Source organism: Physella acuta, unplaced genomic scaffold (assembly GCF_028476545.2).
Source record: "Physella acuta isolate Inbredline_101_S28 unplaced genomic scaffold, ASM2847654v3 ptg002272l, whole genome shotgun sequence".
Lineage (NCBI taxonomy): Eukaryota > Metazoa > Mollusca > Gastropoda > Physidae > Physella > Physella acuta.
In genome coordinates, this window is record NW_026733771.1 from 38541 (window position 1) to 52500 (window position 13960).

At 40.4% G+C, this 13960-nt stretch overlaps 1 protein-coding gene across 1 annotated transcript in view; it reads left to right on the forward strand.

The window, feature by feature from the left end:
- Window positions 1-13960, forward strand: part of LOC131932761 (uncharacterized) — a 62893-nt gene that overhangs the window by 20595 nt on the left and 28338 nt on the right. Inside the window, exons 15-20 of the mRNA XM_059289676.1 lie at window positions 7897-7959; window positions 8625-8648; window positions 10676-10699; window positions 12171-12236; window positions 12854-12901; window positions 13954-13960. The exon at window positions 13954-13960 is cut by the window's right edge and continues 14 nt beyond it. Coding sequence (XP_059145659.1) covers window positions 7897-7959; window positions 8625-8648; window positions 10676-10699; window positions 12171-12236; window positions 12854-12901; window positions 13954-13960 — 232 coding nt within the window. The remainder of the gene's footprint in view (window positions 1-7896; window positions 7960-8624; window positions 8649-10675; window positions 10700-12170; window positions 12237-12853; window positions 12902-13953) is intronic.

A 13960-nucleotide genomic window follows, 5' to 3' on the forward strand; every position in this document is an offset into this window, starting at 1 on the left:
TGACACCCTGTTTCAGACTTTGGTGACGCCATGTTTAAGACTTTATAGTGACACCCTGTTTCAAACTTTATAGTGACACCCTGTTTTAGACTTTATAGTGACGCCCTGTTTCAGACTTTATAGTGACACCTTGTTTAAGACTTTATAGTGACACCCTGTTTAAGACTTTATAGTGACACCCTGTTTAAGACTTTATAGTGACACCCTGTTTCAGACTTTATAGTGACGCCCTGTTTCAGACTATGGTGACGCCCTGTTTAAGACTTTATAGTGACACCCTGTTTCAGACTTTATAGTGACAACCTGTTTCAGACTTTATAGTGACAACCTGTTTCAGACTATGGTGACGCCCTGTTTCAGACTTTATAGTGACGCCCTGTGTCACACTTTATAGTGACGCCCTGTTTCAGAATTTATAGTGACGCCCTGTTTCAGACTTTATAGTGACGCCCTGTTTCAGACTTTATAGTTTCACCCTGTTTCAGACTATGGTGACGCCCTGTTTAAGACTTTATAGTGACACCCTGTTTCAGACTTTATAGTGACGCCCTGTTTCAGACTTTATAGTGAAACTCTATTTCAGACTTTATAGTGACGCCCTGTTTCAGACTATAGTGACACCCTGTTTCAGACTTTATAGTGACACTCTATTTCAGACTTTATAGTGACGCCTTGTTTCAGACTTTATAGTGACGCCCTGTTTCAGACTTTATATTGACGCCTTGTTTCAGACTTTATAGTGACGCCATGTTTCAGACTTTATAGTGACACCCTGTTTCAGACTTTATAGTGACACCCTGTTTCAGACTTTATAGTGACACCCTGTTTCAGACTTTATAGTGACACCCTATTTCAGATTTTATAGTGACGCCCTGTTTCAGACTTTATAGTGACGCCCTGTTTCAGACTTTATAGTGACGCCCTGTTTCAGACTTTATAGTGACGCCCTGTTTCAGACTTTATAGTGACACCCTGTTTCAGACTATGGTGACGCCCTGTTTAAGACTTTATAGTGACACCCTGTTTCAGACTTTATAGTGACGCCCTGTTTCAGACTTTATAGTGACACCCTGTTTCAGACTATGGTGACGCCCTGTTTAAGACTTTATAGTGACACCCTGTTTCAGACTTTATAGTGACGCCCTGTTTCAGACTTTATAGTGACACCCTGTTTCAGACTATGGTGACGCCCTGTTTAAGACTTTATAGTGACACCCTGTTTAGGACTTTATAGTGACGCCCTGTTTCAGACTTTATAGTCACACCCTGTTTCAGACTTTATAGTGACACCCTGTTTAGGACTTTATAGTGACGCCCTGTTTCAGACTTTATAGTGACACCCTGTTTCAGACTTTATAGTGACACTCTATTTCAGACTTTATAGGGACGCCCTGTTTCAGACTTTATAGTGACACCCTGTTTCATACTTTATAGTGACACCCTGTTTCAGACTTTATAGTGACGCCCTGTTTCAGACTTTATAGTGACGCCCTGTGTCAGACTTTATAATGACGCCCTGTTTCAGACTTTATGGTGACGCCCTGTTTTGGACTTTATAGTGACACCCTGTTTAGGACTTTATAGTGACACCCTGTTTCAGACTTTATAGTGACGCCCTGTTTCAGATTTTATAGTGACGCCCTGTTTCATACTTTATAGTGACGCCCTGTTTCAGACTTTATAGTGACGCCCTGTTTCAGACTTTATAGTGACGCCCTGTTTCAGACTTTATAGTGACACCCTGTTTAGGACTTTATAGTGACAACCTGTTTCAGACTTTATAGTGACACCCTGTTTCAGACTTTATAGTGACACTCTATTTCAGACTTTATAGTGACGCCCTGTTTCAGACTTTATAGTGACACCCTGTTTCAGACTTTATAGTGACACCCTGTTTCAGACTTTATAGTGACGCCCTGTTTCAGACTTTATAGTGACGCCCTGTGTCAGACTTTATAGTGACGCCCTGTTTCAGACTTTATAGTGACGCCCTGTTTAGGACTTTATAGTGACACCCTGTTTAGGACTTTATAGTGACACCCTGTGTCAGACTTTATAGTGACGCCCTGTTTAGGACTTTATAGTGACACCCTGTTTAGGACTTTATAGTGACGCCCTGTGTCAGACTTTATAGTGACGCCCTGTTTCAGACTTTATAGTGACGCCCTGTTTCAGACTTTATAGTGACACTCTATTTCACACTTTATAGTGACGCCTTGTTTCAGACTTTATGGTTTTGTAAATCAAATAGCAACATCTGTGAAATCACAGCTTTGTTGTGCTGTTGTGTGTTTTTTAAACTTTGACACCGTACAAATTACAAAGTGCAATCTCATTGTCACAGTCACAAAACCCGTCGCATTATTCGGGGAAAAAAAGTATTTAAAAATACTTAAATTTAAAAAAAAAACATTTAAACCTGTCCCTTCATCTGGGAAACTAAGCGTAAAGTTTAAAACAACATCACTATTTTTATATAACCAACAAATTATTTAAGTGATCCGATCTAAAGGACTTTTTTCCGACACGAGAAAAACCACACAAAAATACGAAGTACTTTTAGCCTAACTGAATTTTGCTTAGTCTGAAAACCGTCTTAATTTAATTTAATTGCCCCAAACCATTCCCCTTATTGGGTCGTTGTGAAATCATAATTCACCATCACAGTTAAAATCATAATTCTCCACCACCACAGTTTAAATCATAATTCTCCACCATCAGAGTTAAAATCATAATTCTCCACCATTACAGTTAAAATCATAATTCTCCACCATCACAGTTAAAATCATAATTCTCCACCATCTATCTTTGTCCTCTGACACTTTTTTGCACTGTGCAATATTGTTTTGGATATAATAGTCTGTTTGATCTTATGATATGACCATACCAACTCAATTTTCGAGTTTTAACTATGCTCAGTAGATTTGTGATATTTTCCCGGGTTTATTGAATAAAGGGTGAAATTTTCCTAATTGCGCACCAAATCTTAAAAATAAAAACATTTTCCCGATACTTTAGTTTTCGTTTTCGTGCAAACCAGTCTTTGAAAGGGGAATTCTTGTTTTTACCATCATATTCAAAAACAATGGCCCTGTACCGTGAAATCCACCATCTAACCTATGACAATGAAAGATGTGACATCTAACCGCGGTCAAGTATGAAGGCATCAAACACACAAAGCAAAAGCCAATCGCAAGCTAAACGCGATGGAGCGCCATCTAGCCGAAGCTCCTCAACTCTCAGTCTAGTTGTGAAGCGTGGTAGGGAAGACTGTATGACAAGTATACCATCTTCTGCGGCAGCGTCTAATCATTATGAGTCAACGTCTACAGAATTGACTAACCCAAACCCCGGTCATGGTATTAACTTCGAGGGTTGTAAAGCCGGCGTGGAGAAATCTAAAGCTGATCACGCAAGTCGTGTTGAGACTACTATTTCGGGCCACGTTGAGAAAGAAAAATTGTATTCGATTGCGGATAAACCAAACGTGAGTTCTCTAGCATCAGAAGAAGTTTGTTTCCGGCGCGGTGAGTTCAGTCGTGAAGACGTGGTTGGAAAAGTCTTTTCTATAAGGAAACCGATCGCCACTATCGTTAAACCACACGGCCGGGTATTCCCAGAAATTAGCAGGGGAAACACAATCCATGTTAGCCCTAGTCTGGATTGTATCGCTAGAGGCATTTCTACTACAAAAAGGCAACAGGCTAAGAAACTAAATCACAATCTAACTGAGCGCAATGACGCTAATCGTGATGGCAAAATTCGTGGTAGTACCAGCCAAGGTAGTATTACCTATGGTAGCAAAAACTATGACAGCATTCTCCAGGGTAGCACTATCCAAGGTAGCACCAGCTATCAAAGTAGCCGTTTGGAGCATGCTGTACCCAGTATGTTACCAGCACAGTGGCACCAAATCAACACGAATGAACCCAAAGCGGATCTAATTCTGAACTCTAGACCTACAAGAGAGATCCTTAGCCGAACCAACACTCATCCATCAAGGCAACAGTCCCAGTTGGGCAAGAAAAAGACTGTTAGCTTCAAAACCTGCAGCGAAAGGCTTGACTACGACACAATCCAAACATCGCCTACCAAACCACAACCATCAAATTCAATTTCAACCAAGGCAAGTGAATACCGTAACGGTAGCGATAGTTCTACGTGTGTATATAACAAACAATCTGCTAGAAAATCAACATTATATCAGTCAAAATTAGTCGCCGCAATGTCGAATTCTGGTGAAGACATCAAATATCAACACCGTAGTGAAGAACATAATACACGTGAACTCCCAATCAAAGACATACACAAACCGGATATGTGCTTGAGTATATGTCAGGTTGACCCTAGCCGAGATTATGTTGTCATCAAATCTTGGCCCAAGAAAAAATTTAAGCGTCGCGCAATAGAAAAATCGAACTCAGCTGAATGTTTGGATGTCGGTTTCATCGACCCAAGTTTTGAATCCCCGGCAGATGAAGAGAAACAGAAGAAGATTGAAAAACACAATTCTCGTCACCGCTCTAGTTTTCTACGTCGTACAACTCGACTCGACAACTTTGATCGCGATGCTTTAGTTAAAGAGCCGACAATATCGACTACATCAAAAGTTAATTCACCTTCTCGACCTAAGCGATATAGAAGCAGCTCTAAGGCTAGAAAACCCTCGAACAAGGAACATTTAAAACGGATGATGCCTAACAAACACTCTAATCCTAACCCCACTCGACGCAATGTTGTTCTTTACTATAAGACTAACAAACAACATCTTACAGAAACCTCCAAGAAATTTAACTCCAAATCTACGGCGTTTTCTGACCGTAACCATAGCGACGTGAACGTCAACTGCATGGCAGGCAAAGCGTCTCCTACGGAAACACGACCTCCCAAACCAGGAGATTGCTACGGTCACTATGGTCGCAACATCAGCCGCAACTGCCTGGCGGAAGAACTAGAAAAGTCCAAGGTGATGCTGGCTGAAGTGGGAGAGTACCCGGATAGCATGGACAGATACGTGCCGAGAGAGATGATAACTGTAGGGACTTCAGACATGGAGGTGCTGGTAGTACTGTCTCCGTCTCCAAGTGACATCATTTCCGTTCTTAGTGGCCAGACAGCCGCCCCTCCAGCTAGGGCACCCAGGCGACGCTTTACGAAACACTCTTTGACAGGTACTGTCTGACTCCATATTTACAGTTACTGTCTCTCCATATTTGACAGGTACTGTCTGACTCTATATTTGACAGGTACTGTCTGACTCAATATTTGACAGGTACTGTCTGACTCCATATTTTACAGGTACTGTCTGACTCCATATTTGACAGTTACTGCCTGACTCTATATTTGACAGTTACTGCCTGACTCTATATTTGACAGTTGCTGTCTGACTCCATATTTGACAGTTGCTGTCTGACTCCATATTTGACAGGTACTGTCTGACTCCATATTTGACAGGTACTGTCTGACTCCATATTTGACAGGTACTGTCTGACTCCATATTTGACAGGTACTGTCTGACTCCATATTTGACAGGTACTGTCTGACTCCATATATGACAGTTACTGTCTGACTCCATATTTGACAGTTACTGTCTGACTCAATATGTGACAGGTAATGTCTGACTCCATATTTAACAGTTACTGTCTGACTCCAGATTTGACAGTTACTGTCTCTCCATATTTGACAGCTACTGTCTGACTCCATATTTGACAGGTACTGTCTGACTCCATATTTGACAGGTACTGTCTGACTCCATATTTGACAGTTACTGTCTGACTCCATATTTGACAGTTACTGTCTGACTCCATATTTGACAGGTTATGTCTGACTCAATATTTGAAAGTTACTGTCTGGCTCAATATTTGACAGGTACTGTCTGACTCCATATTTGACAGGTACTGTCTGACTCCATATTTGACAGTTACTGTCTGACTCAATATTTGACAGGTAATGTGTGACTCCTTATGTGACAGGTTATGTCTGACTCAATATTTGAAAGTTACTGTCTGGCTCAATATTTGACAGTTACTGTCTGACTCCATATTTGACAGGTACTGTCTGACTCCATATTTGACAGGTACTGTCTGACTCCATATTTGACAGGTACTGTCTGACTCCATATTTGACAGGTACTGTCTGACTCCATATTTGACAGGTACTGTCTGACTCCATATTTGACAGGTACTGTCTGACTCAATATTTGACAGGTAATGTGTGACTCCTTATGTGACAGGTTATGTCTGACTCAATATTTGAAAATTACTGTCTGGCTCAATATTTGACAGTTACTGTCTGACTCCATATTTGACAGATTATGTCTGACTCAATATTTGAAAGGTATTGTCTATCTCCCTTTTGACGTATCTGACTCCCTCCAATATTTAACAGGTACTCTCTGACTCCTTCCAATATTTAGTAGGTACGACTCAATATTGACAGGTACTTTCTGATACCCCCAAATATTCGACAGATACTGTCGAACACCCTACAAGTCTCTCTTCCCGCGTCTATGCTTTTTACCTCATTTTTCTTGTCTGTTACTATGTCCATTTATGTTATCGGTCGAACTTCGTAGCTCAGAACCTTTTATTCCTGAGAGGTGGCGTAGCGAGGTCGGGTGTCACCCTTTGCGGCACTTAATGGTGTCACCCCCCCCCCCCCCCAGAGGCGTAGCGACAAACTTTCAAATTTTCGATTTGCACCCCCCCCCCTCAAACTTTCGATTTGCACCCCCCCCCTCAAGTATTTCTCTATATATTTTGCTATTTTTTTGCCTTGGTCACCCCCCGTAAATACATGGTGTCACCCGGTGCGGTCCGCACCCCCCGCCCGCCCCCCCCCCCCCTCGCTACGCCTCTGTTCCTGAGCGATGTTTTCTTTTTGTACACGTACACTTACCGCATCAACAGTGACAATGGAATTTAAAAAATTAAGCATTTCATCTCATTAAGCTTGTAGCGTGGGATGATGTAGAGGCGGTGGGTGGGGGTGGGGGGGGGTGAGGTTGATTTGTGTTCTTTGTCTTACGACATGCAGTGCAGGTAGTGCCGACATCCCGTAAATGCCGACAGACTTCTAGTGCCGACAAACCGTTAGTGTCGACAGTTAGTGCCAAAGATGTTTAGTACCAATAGCTCGTTAGTGCTAAAATCCCGTTAATGTCGACAGATTGTAAGTGCCGATAGATTGTAAGTGCCGACAGATTGTAAGTGCCGACAGATTGTAAGTGCTGACAGATTGTAAATGCCGACAGATTGTAAGTGCCGATAGATTGTAAGTGCTGACAGATTGTAAGTGCCGATAGATTGTAAATGCCGACAGATTGTAAGTGCCAACAGTCGTAAGTGTCGTCAAATCGTTAATGCAGGTAAGCATTTAATGCCGACTGACCTTTATTGCCGACAAACTGTTAGTGCCGATTGATTGTATGGGCCTACTTACTTTACGTGTCGACATACTGTTGGTCCCTTTAGACCGTCATCGAACTTATAACCTTGGCTGTCTTGTACCTACAATGCATTACCTGGATCTTCTACTTTGGAGATGCACATATAAAAAGTATCACCTTTCACTAGACATTTTTTTGAGCAGCTCAAACTTCGCTATTGGTCGTCTCACCTTGTGTACTAAGCAGTGGCGTAGCGAGGTCGGGTGTCACCCGGTGCGGCACTTAATGGTGTCACCCCCCAGAGGCATAGCAACCCTTCCCGGAGCCAAACTTTTACATTTTCGATTTGCACCTCCCCCCCACTCAAGTTTTTCTCTATATATTTTGCTATTTTTTGCCTTGGTGTCACCCCCCCTAAATGGTGTCACCCGGTGCAGTCCGCACCCCCCCCCCCCCCTCGCTACGCCTCTGGTACTAAGCTCAACTAGCATTCACATTTATTTTCCCAGACGGCACATCATTCCTATCCCATAAGCCTTACAGACCGGACGAAGACGAGCCCATTATGGTTGGTAAGTTAAACAAAGAAACTCTTTGTGTAAATAGCTGATGTAACGCTTGCTGCAGTCGTAAAGCAAAAAATTTCCATGTCGTTGGTCAAGTTTTGAAAGAACGCATGTATGCTTCGAAAAAAAAAAAATTTGGAAAAAAATTGCGATATGCATCGAATTTTTTTTAAGTTCAAAGGTATTCATTGAAAGTTAGTAAACTGTTAGAAACATGGTGTAGATCCAATGATCTTATTAAAGGGACTGATGGTTCAGAGTTTGTAGAAAATAGTAAAGATATTTATACTTGGTAGATAATTAAAGAAATATCAAGCAAAGTATGCGAATGAATAAACTTGTCTTTTTCTAGCATTCACTTTCACCATATTTTTATCTATTCATTGTTACCATTTTCTATTTTTATTCATTATATACATCTTATTTTCTATTCACTCTCTACATAATAATTTCACACTATTTTCACATCGTATTTTGATTCTGTTTTCACATCGTATTTTCACACTGTTTTCACATCGTATTTTCATACTGTTTTCACATATTATTTTCACACTGTTTTCACATATTATTTTCACAGTTTTCACATATTATTTTCACACTGTTTTCACATCTTATTTTCACACTGTTTTCACATTGTATTTTCACTCTGTTTTCACATCGTATCTTCTCAGTGAAAGCAAAGGGTCGGCATTCAGGTGAGTCATAGTTGCCAGGTAGTTGAATGGACAGGTAAGGAATACATAGGTAAAGTTGCCCAGATGAGCCATAGTTGCCAGGTAGTTGAATGGACAGGTAAGGAATACATAGGTAAAGTTGTCCAGGTGAGTCATATTTGCCAGGTATTTGAATGAACAGGTAAGGAATACATAGGTAAAGTTGTCCAGGTGAGTCATAGTTGCCAGGTAGTTGAATGGACAGTTAAGGAATACATAGGTAAAGTTGTCCAGGTGAGTCATATTTGCCAGATAGTTGAATGGACAGGTAAGGAATACATAGGTAAAGTTGTCCAGGTGAGTCATATTTGCCAGATAGTTGAATGGACAGGTAAGAAATACATAGGTAAAGTTGTCCAGGTGAGTCATATTTGCCAGGTATTTGAATGGACAGGTAAGGAATACATAGGTAAAGTTGTCCAGGTGAGTCATATTTTCCAGGTATTTGAATGGACAGGTAAGGAATACATAGGTAAAGTTGTCAGGGAAAACAAAGTTACCTGTCAGGAGCGAAATACTTCACTATAATGTGCTACATAGGTAACTTATGAGCTACATAGGTAACTTATGGGCTACATAGTTAACCTATGAGCTACATAGGTAACTTATGGGCTACATAAGTAACTTTTGGGCTACATAGGTAACTTGTGGGCTACATAGGTAACTTATGGGCTACATTGTTAACTATTTTGGGCTACAAAGTTAACTATTATGGGCTACATAGGTAACTTATGGGCTAAATAGATATAACTATTATGGGCTACATAGTTAACTGTTATGGGCTACATTGTTTACTATTGTGGGCAACATTGTTAACTTATTGGCTACATAGATTATGGGCTACATAGTTAACTATTATGGGCTACATAGTTAACTATTATGGGCTTAATAGTTAACTATCATGGGCTACAAAGTTATCTATTATGAGCTACATAGGTAACTTATGGGCTAAATAGATAACTATTATGAGCAACATTATTAACTATTATGGGATACATAGTTAACTATTATGAGCAACATTGTTAACTTATGGGCTACCTAGATTATGGGCTACATAGTTAAGTGTTATGGCCTAAATAGTTAACAATTATTTAGTTACACGTTAGTAGCACCTAGGGAGGTAGGGGTGGTCGGGTCGGTAAATATCAAATTTGCTAAACTGAAGTGTCCCCAGTTTGAATCTCCTGAAAACCCATCTAGGAGAGAAAACTCCAAAATAAAATTAAAAAAAAAAAAAAATCTGCTGCCTTTTGGTTTATTCTTGGATGGAGAAAGGCTATGGAAGCAAATCTAGAAAGAAAAGCAGACTGAAGTTTACGGTCCATGTAGTGAATAAGATGTTGGGGGGTCATCCATAAATGACGTCACGCTTTTTTGACGATTTTTACCTCCCCCCCTCCCCTCCGTCACACGTCGTCACAAAAAGTCAGACCCCCCCCTAAAATGACGTCACACCTCAACCTACACCCCCCCCCCCTCAAAATTGCAGTTGAATTTTTTTAAAACATCGATATTTTTCCAAAATCTTGTATAAACTATTACAATTTATTAAAACAGTTATCTAAAACGCGAAATAACGTCTACAATTCGTTTTCTAACATTGCTTTTTTATAATGCAAAAATGTAACGTCGCAACATCTGAACCCCCCCCCCTCCCCCTCATCACACATCGTCACAAAATTACGGACCCCCCCTCCCCCTTACGAGTGTGACGTCATTTATGGATGACCCCTTGACACATGATACTTAATTGTGTTGGAGGAAATCTTCTTACAGTTAAGAACAAAGAAGAAGGACCAACAAATTTAACAGCTAGGAAAGAAATATTAAGACAGTAAAGGGCTATTTCGTTAACTTTATCAGTAGTAGGTAGAATTTATTAATTTTGACAGTAGTTCATTTGATTACATTTACCAAAAAAAAAATAATGCCCCAAATTGTAACATTCGAGCTTCACAATTAATGATATTATAATTTTACCGTGTTAACATGATACATTACATTTTTAGAATACAAAGAAAAGACAACTGGAGGTCAGTATTTCATTATTTTGTTTCATTTGTTTCTAATTTTTCAAAATTTAGATTTAATTATCATTCAACTTATTATTGAATTATTGAATTCAAATAGGCTAAAATTACAACAACAAAAAATTAAAAAATTTAAATTGTTTTTTTTTTTAAATGTGAAACGTGGTGTCTAGAGAGACGTAGAGTGACAGAGAGGCAGACTGGGAGAGAGAGAGAAGCAGACTGGGAGAGAGAGAGATAGAGAAAGAGAGGCAGTTAGAGTGAGAGAGAGAAATAATAGTAATATAAGCACGATATTCACTACAAGTGGGGGTTTTTTTCCAGACTTTTCCTCCGGTGGGGGTGGGGTGGGGGGCACTTGAAACATTCGAGGGGGGCGGACTCAATTTTACGGGGGGGGGGGCGCGGACAAGGTTAATAGTACATATTTTCTTTATAAATTATTTTTTTGTTCGGGGTGGTAGATGTGCTTTGGGGAGGGTTGGGGGTGCGGTGAATGCAACACTGCTCACTACAACACGGTGTTGTTTACATTTGGGATAAACTGTACAGCGATGCCACTGTTGTTTTGAAAGACAGAAACAATCTCTACTTTTATATTTATCAACCAATCTCTACTTTTTTAGTTATCAAACAAACAATCTCTACTTTTTTAGTTATCAAACAAACAATCTCTACTTTTTTAGTTATCAAACAATCAATCTCTACTTTTTTAGTTATCAAACAATCTCTACTTTTTTAGTTATCAAACAAACAATATGTACTTTTTTAGTTATCAAACAATCTCTACTTTTTTAGTTATCAAACAAACAATCTCTACTTTTTTATGTATCAAACAAATAATCTCTACATTTTTAGTTATCAAACAAACTTGCATGTTCATAAAATATTGCCACCCAGAAGACACCCATCACCAAACGAAAACTCTAATACTCCCGTGTTATGTCTGAGGTAACATACAAAAAAATTGTGACGGTGTGGTCGAGTGGTAGAGCATACGACTGCTAACGCGGGTTCGAATCTTTATATAGATCTGGGGACCATCCAGATCTGATGGGTACCTGTACTCACGTTAGGGAAAGTTACGACGCCTGGACATTATGCTGACCACACTACCCCTTTATATGCCGAGCTCACTGAAACAGGTGAACTCTACTTCACCTGGACCGTCAGGATAAAAAAGGAGCTAAGACACCAGACAACAAGAAATGTGACGTTTTATTTGTGCTTACATCATATTCATGTCCCAGAGTCCACTCAGTTTTAATGCGTACCTGTACACAACCGACCACAAAATATTAATATTCTGGTCTATTTTCTAAACGGTCCGTACGTTGAGCTTGACTTAAAGTGCTATATACAAATGTGACATTTGACTTGAATAGCTATGTGACATTTGGCTTGAGCAGCGATGTGACATTCAGGCTTGCGTGTCGCATGACTGTTCATCTAAGTTCATGTCTTGCACCTACAGCCAAATCACAGCCCATAAAACAAGGGAAGGCTATCGGCAGCGTTTCGCCCGGGACTTCAGGGTTAGGTAAGTTAAAGGAGGCATACTAAACCATCCTTCCATCACTTCGACCATCCGAACCATCATTCACACAATCATCAACCGAACCATCAATCAGACTTTGCATATAAACATTCATACAAACAACGTAACTATCCACCCAACAGTGTATGGATCTATCCAGCTTCTCATCTATCTATCCACCCATCCATCCGACCATCCGAATCATCTTCATACAAACATCAACGTAACTATCCACCCAACGATCTATGGATCTATCCAACCATCATTCTTTCCGCCATCCAACCCATCTTTCAACCATCCTTGAACAAGCTGTACAACCATCCATCAACTTATTTATCCATCAAATAATGTATTATCCATCAAACAATGGATTACCCACCACACATGGATTACCCATCAAATAATGGAATATCCATCAAACAATGGATTACCCATCAAACAATGGATTACCCATCAAATAATGGATTATCCATCAAACAATGGATTATCCATCAAACAATGGATTACCCATCAAACAATGGATTACCCATCAAATAATGGATTATCCATCAAACAATGGATTATCCATCAAACAATGGATTATCCCTCAATTTATTTTTGTCCTCTCACATCTCCACCAGCTGTTGAGCAGACCGAGAAAGCAGGCAAGCTTCACCCCACTGATTTAGGTGAGTATTTCTTTTATCTCTTGAACTATCAAATGTTTCTTTTATCTCTTGAACTATCAAATGTGTATTGCAAACACGATCCTAAGTAAATCTATATATATAATTCTCTTCTTGGAGACGTTAGAAAACAAGCTGTAAGCGCGCCTTGCAGTCCCCTCTCTTCCTCTCTAGGAAGTCTGGTGAGCTGTGGTTCACGCTAAATGTTTATAATCATAGAGCCAGGTTTAGTGACGGCTATTAGGGGCAGATAATTTAGTTTAAAACGTGTTTAAACTTAGGGGAGGTAGCTAAGAGGAGGCTGCTTTCAGGGGGGGTTAGGGGGGAACAGGGCATTTCCCCCCTGTCAATTACCCCCGGATATTTCCCCCCCCCCCCCCGATATTACCCCCCAGAGTAATTACCCCCCCTGTCAATTACCCCCCTGTCAATTACCCCCCGCCCAGTAGGACATTACCCCCCACCCCCCGGACAGAGTTAGGGTTAGAGTTAGAGCTAGGGTTAGGGTTAGAGCTAGGTTTAGGGTTAGGGTTGTGTCTAGCTTTGGTTTTGGTTTTGGTTTTGTGTGAAGTTTTAGGCTAAGGTGGATGCTTAGGTTTTGGTCTTTTTCTTAAGGTTTGGATTAGAGTAGTATATAGGGATAAAATTCTAGTTAGAGTTAGGATTTTAACTTGAGAGAGGGGGGGGGGTAATTGACAGGGGGGGTAATTGACAGGGGGGGGTAATTGCTCCGGGGGGTAAATACGAGGGGGAAATGTCCGGGGGGGGGGAATATCCAGGGGGGTAATGTCCTGTAGCCTATTAGGGGTTGGGGGAAAAGGAAGGGGGGGGGGTTATCGTCCTTAACGACTTACTGATAGTGTTTTTTAAGCAATTATTTTCAGTGACAGCAGCGGTACTGTCGAATTCACAAATTATGAATTACTGAAAAGTAGAAAATAAAACAACTAAATAGCGGCGTATGTTATGCCGCGGGTCGGCTCGTTGTAATTATTCGTCAAGTACTGGTTACAACCGATGCAAGAGATCGAATTTGTTCTGTTCTATGTTCACAGGTAGACA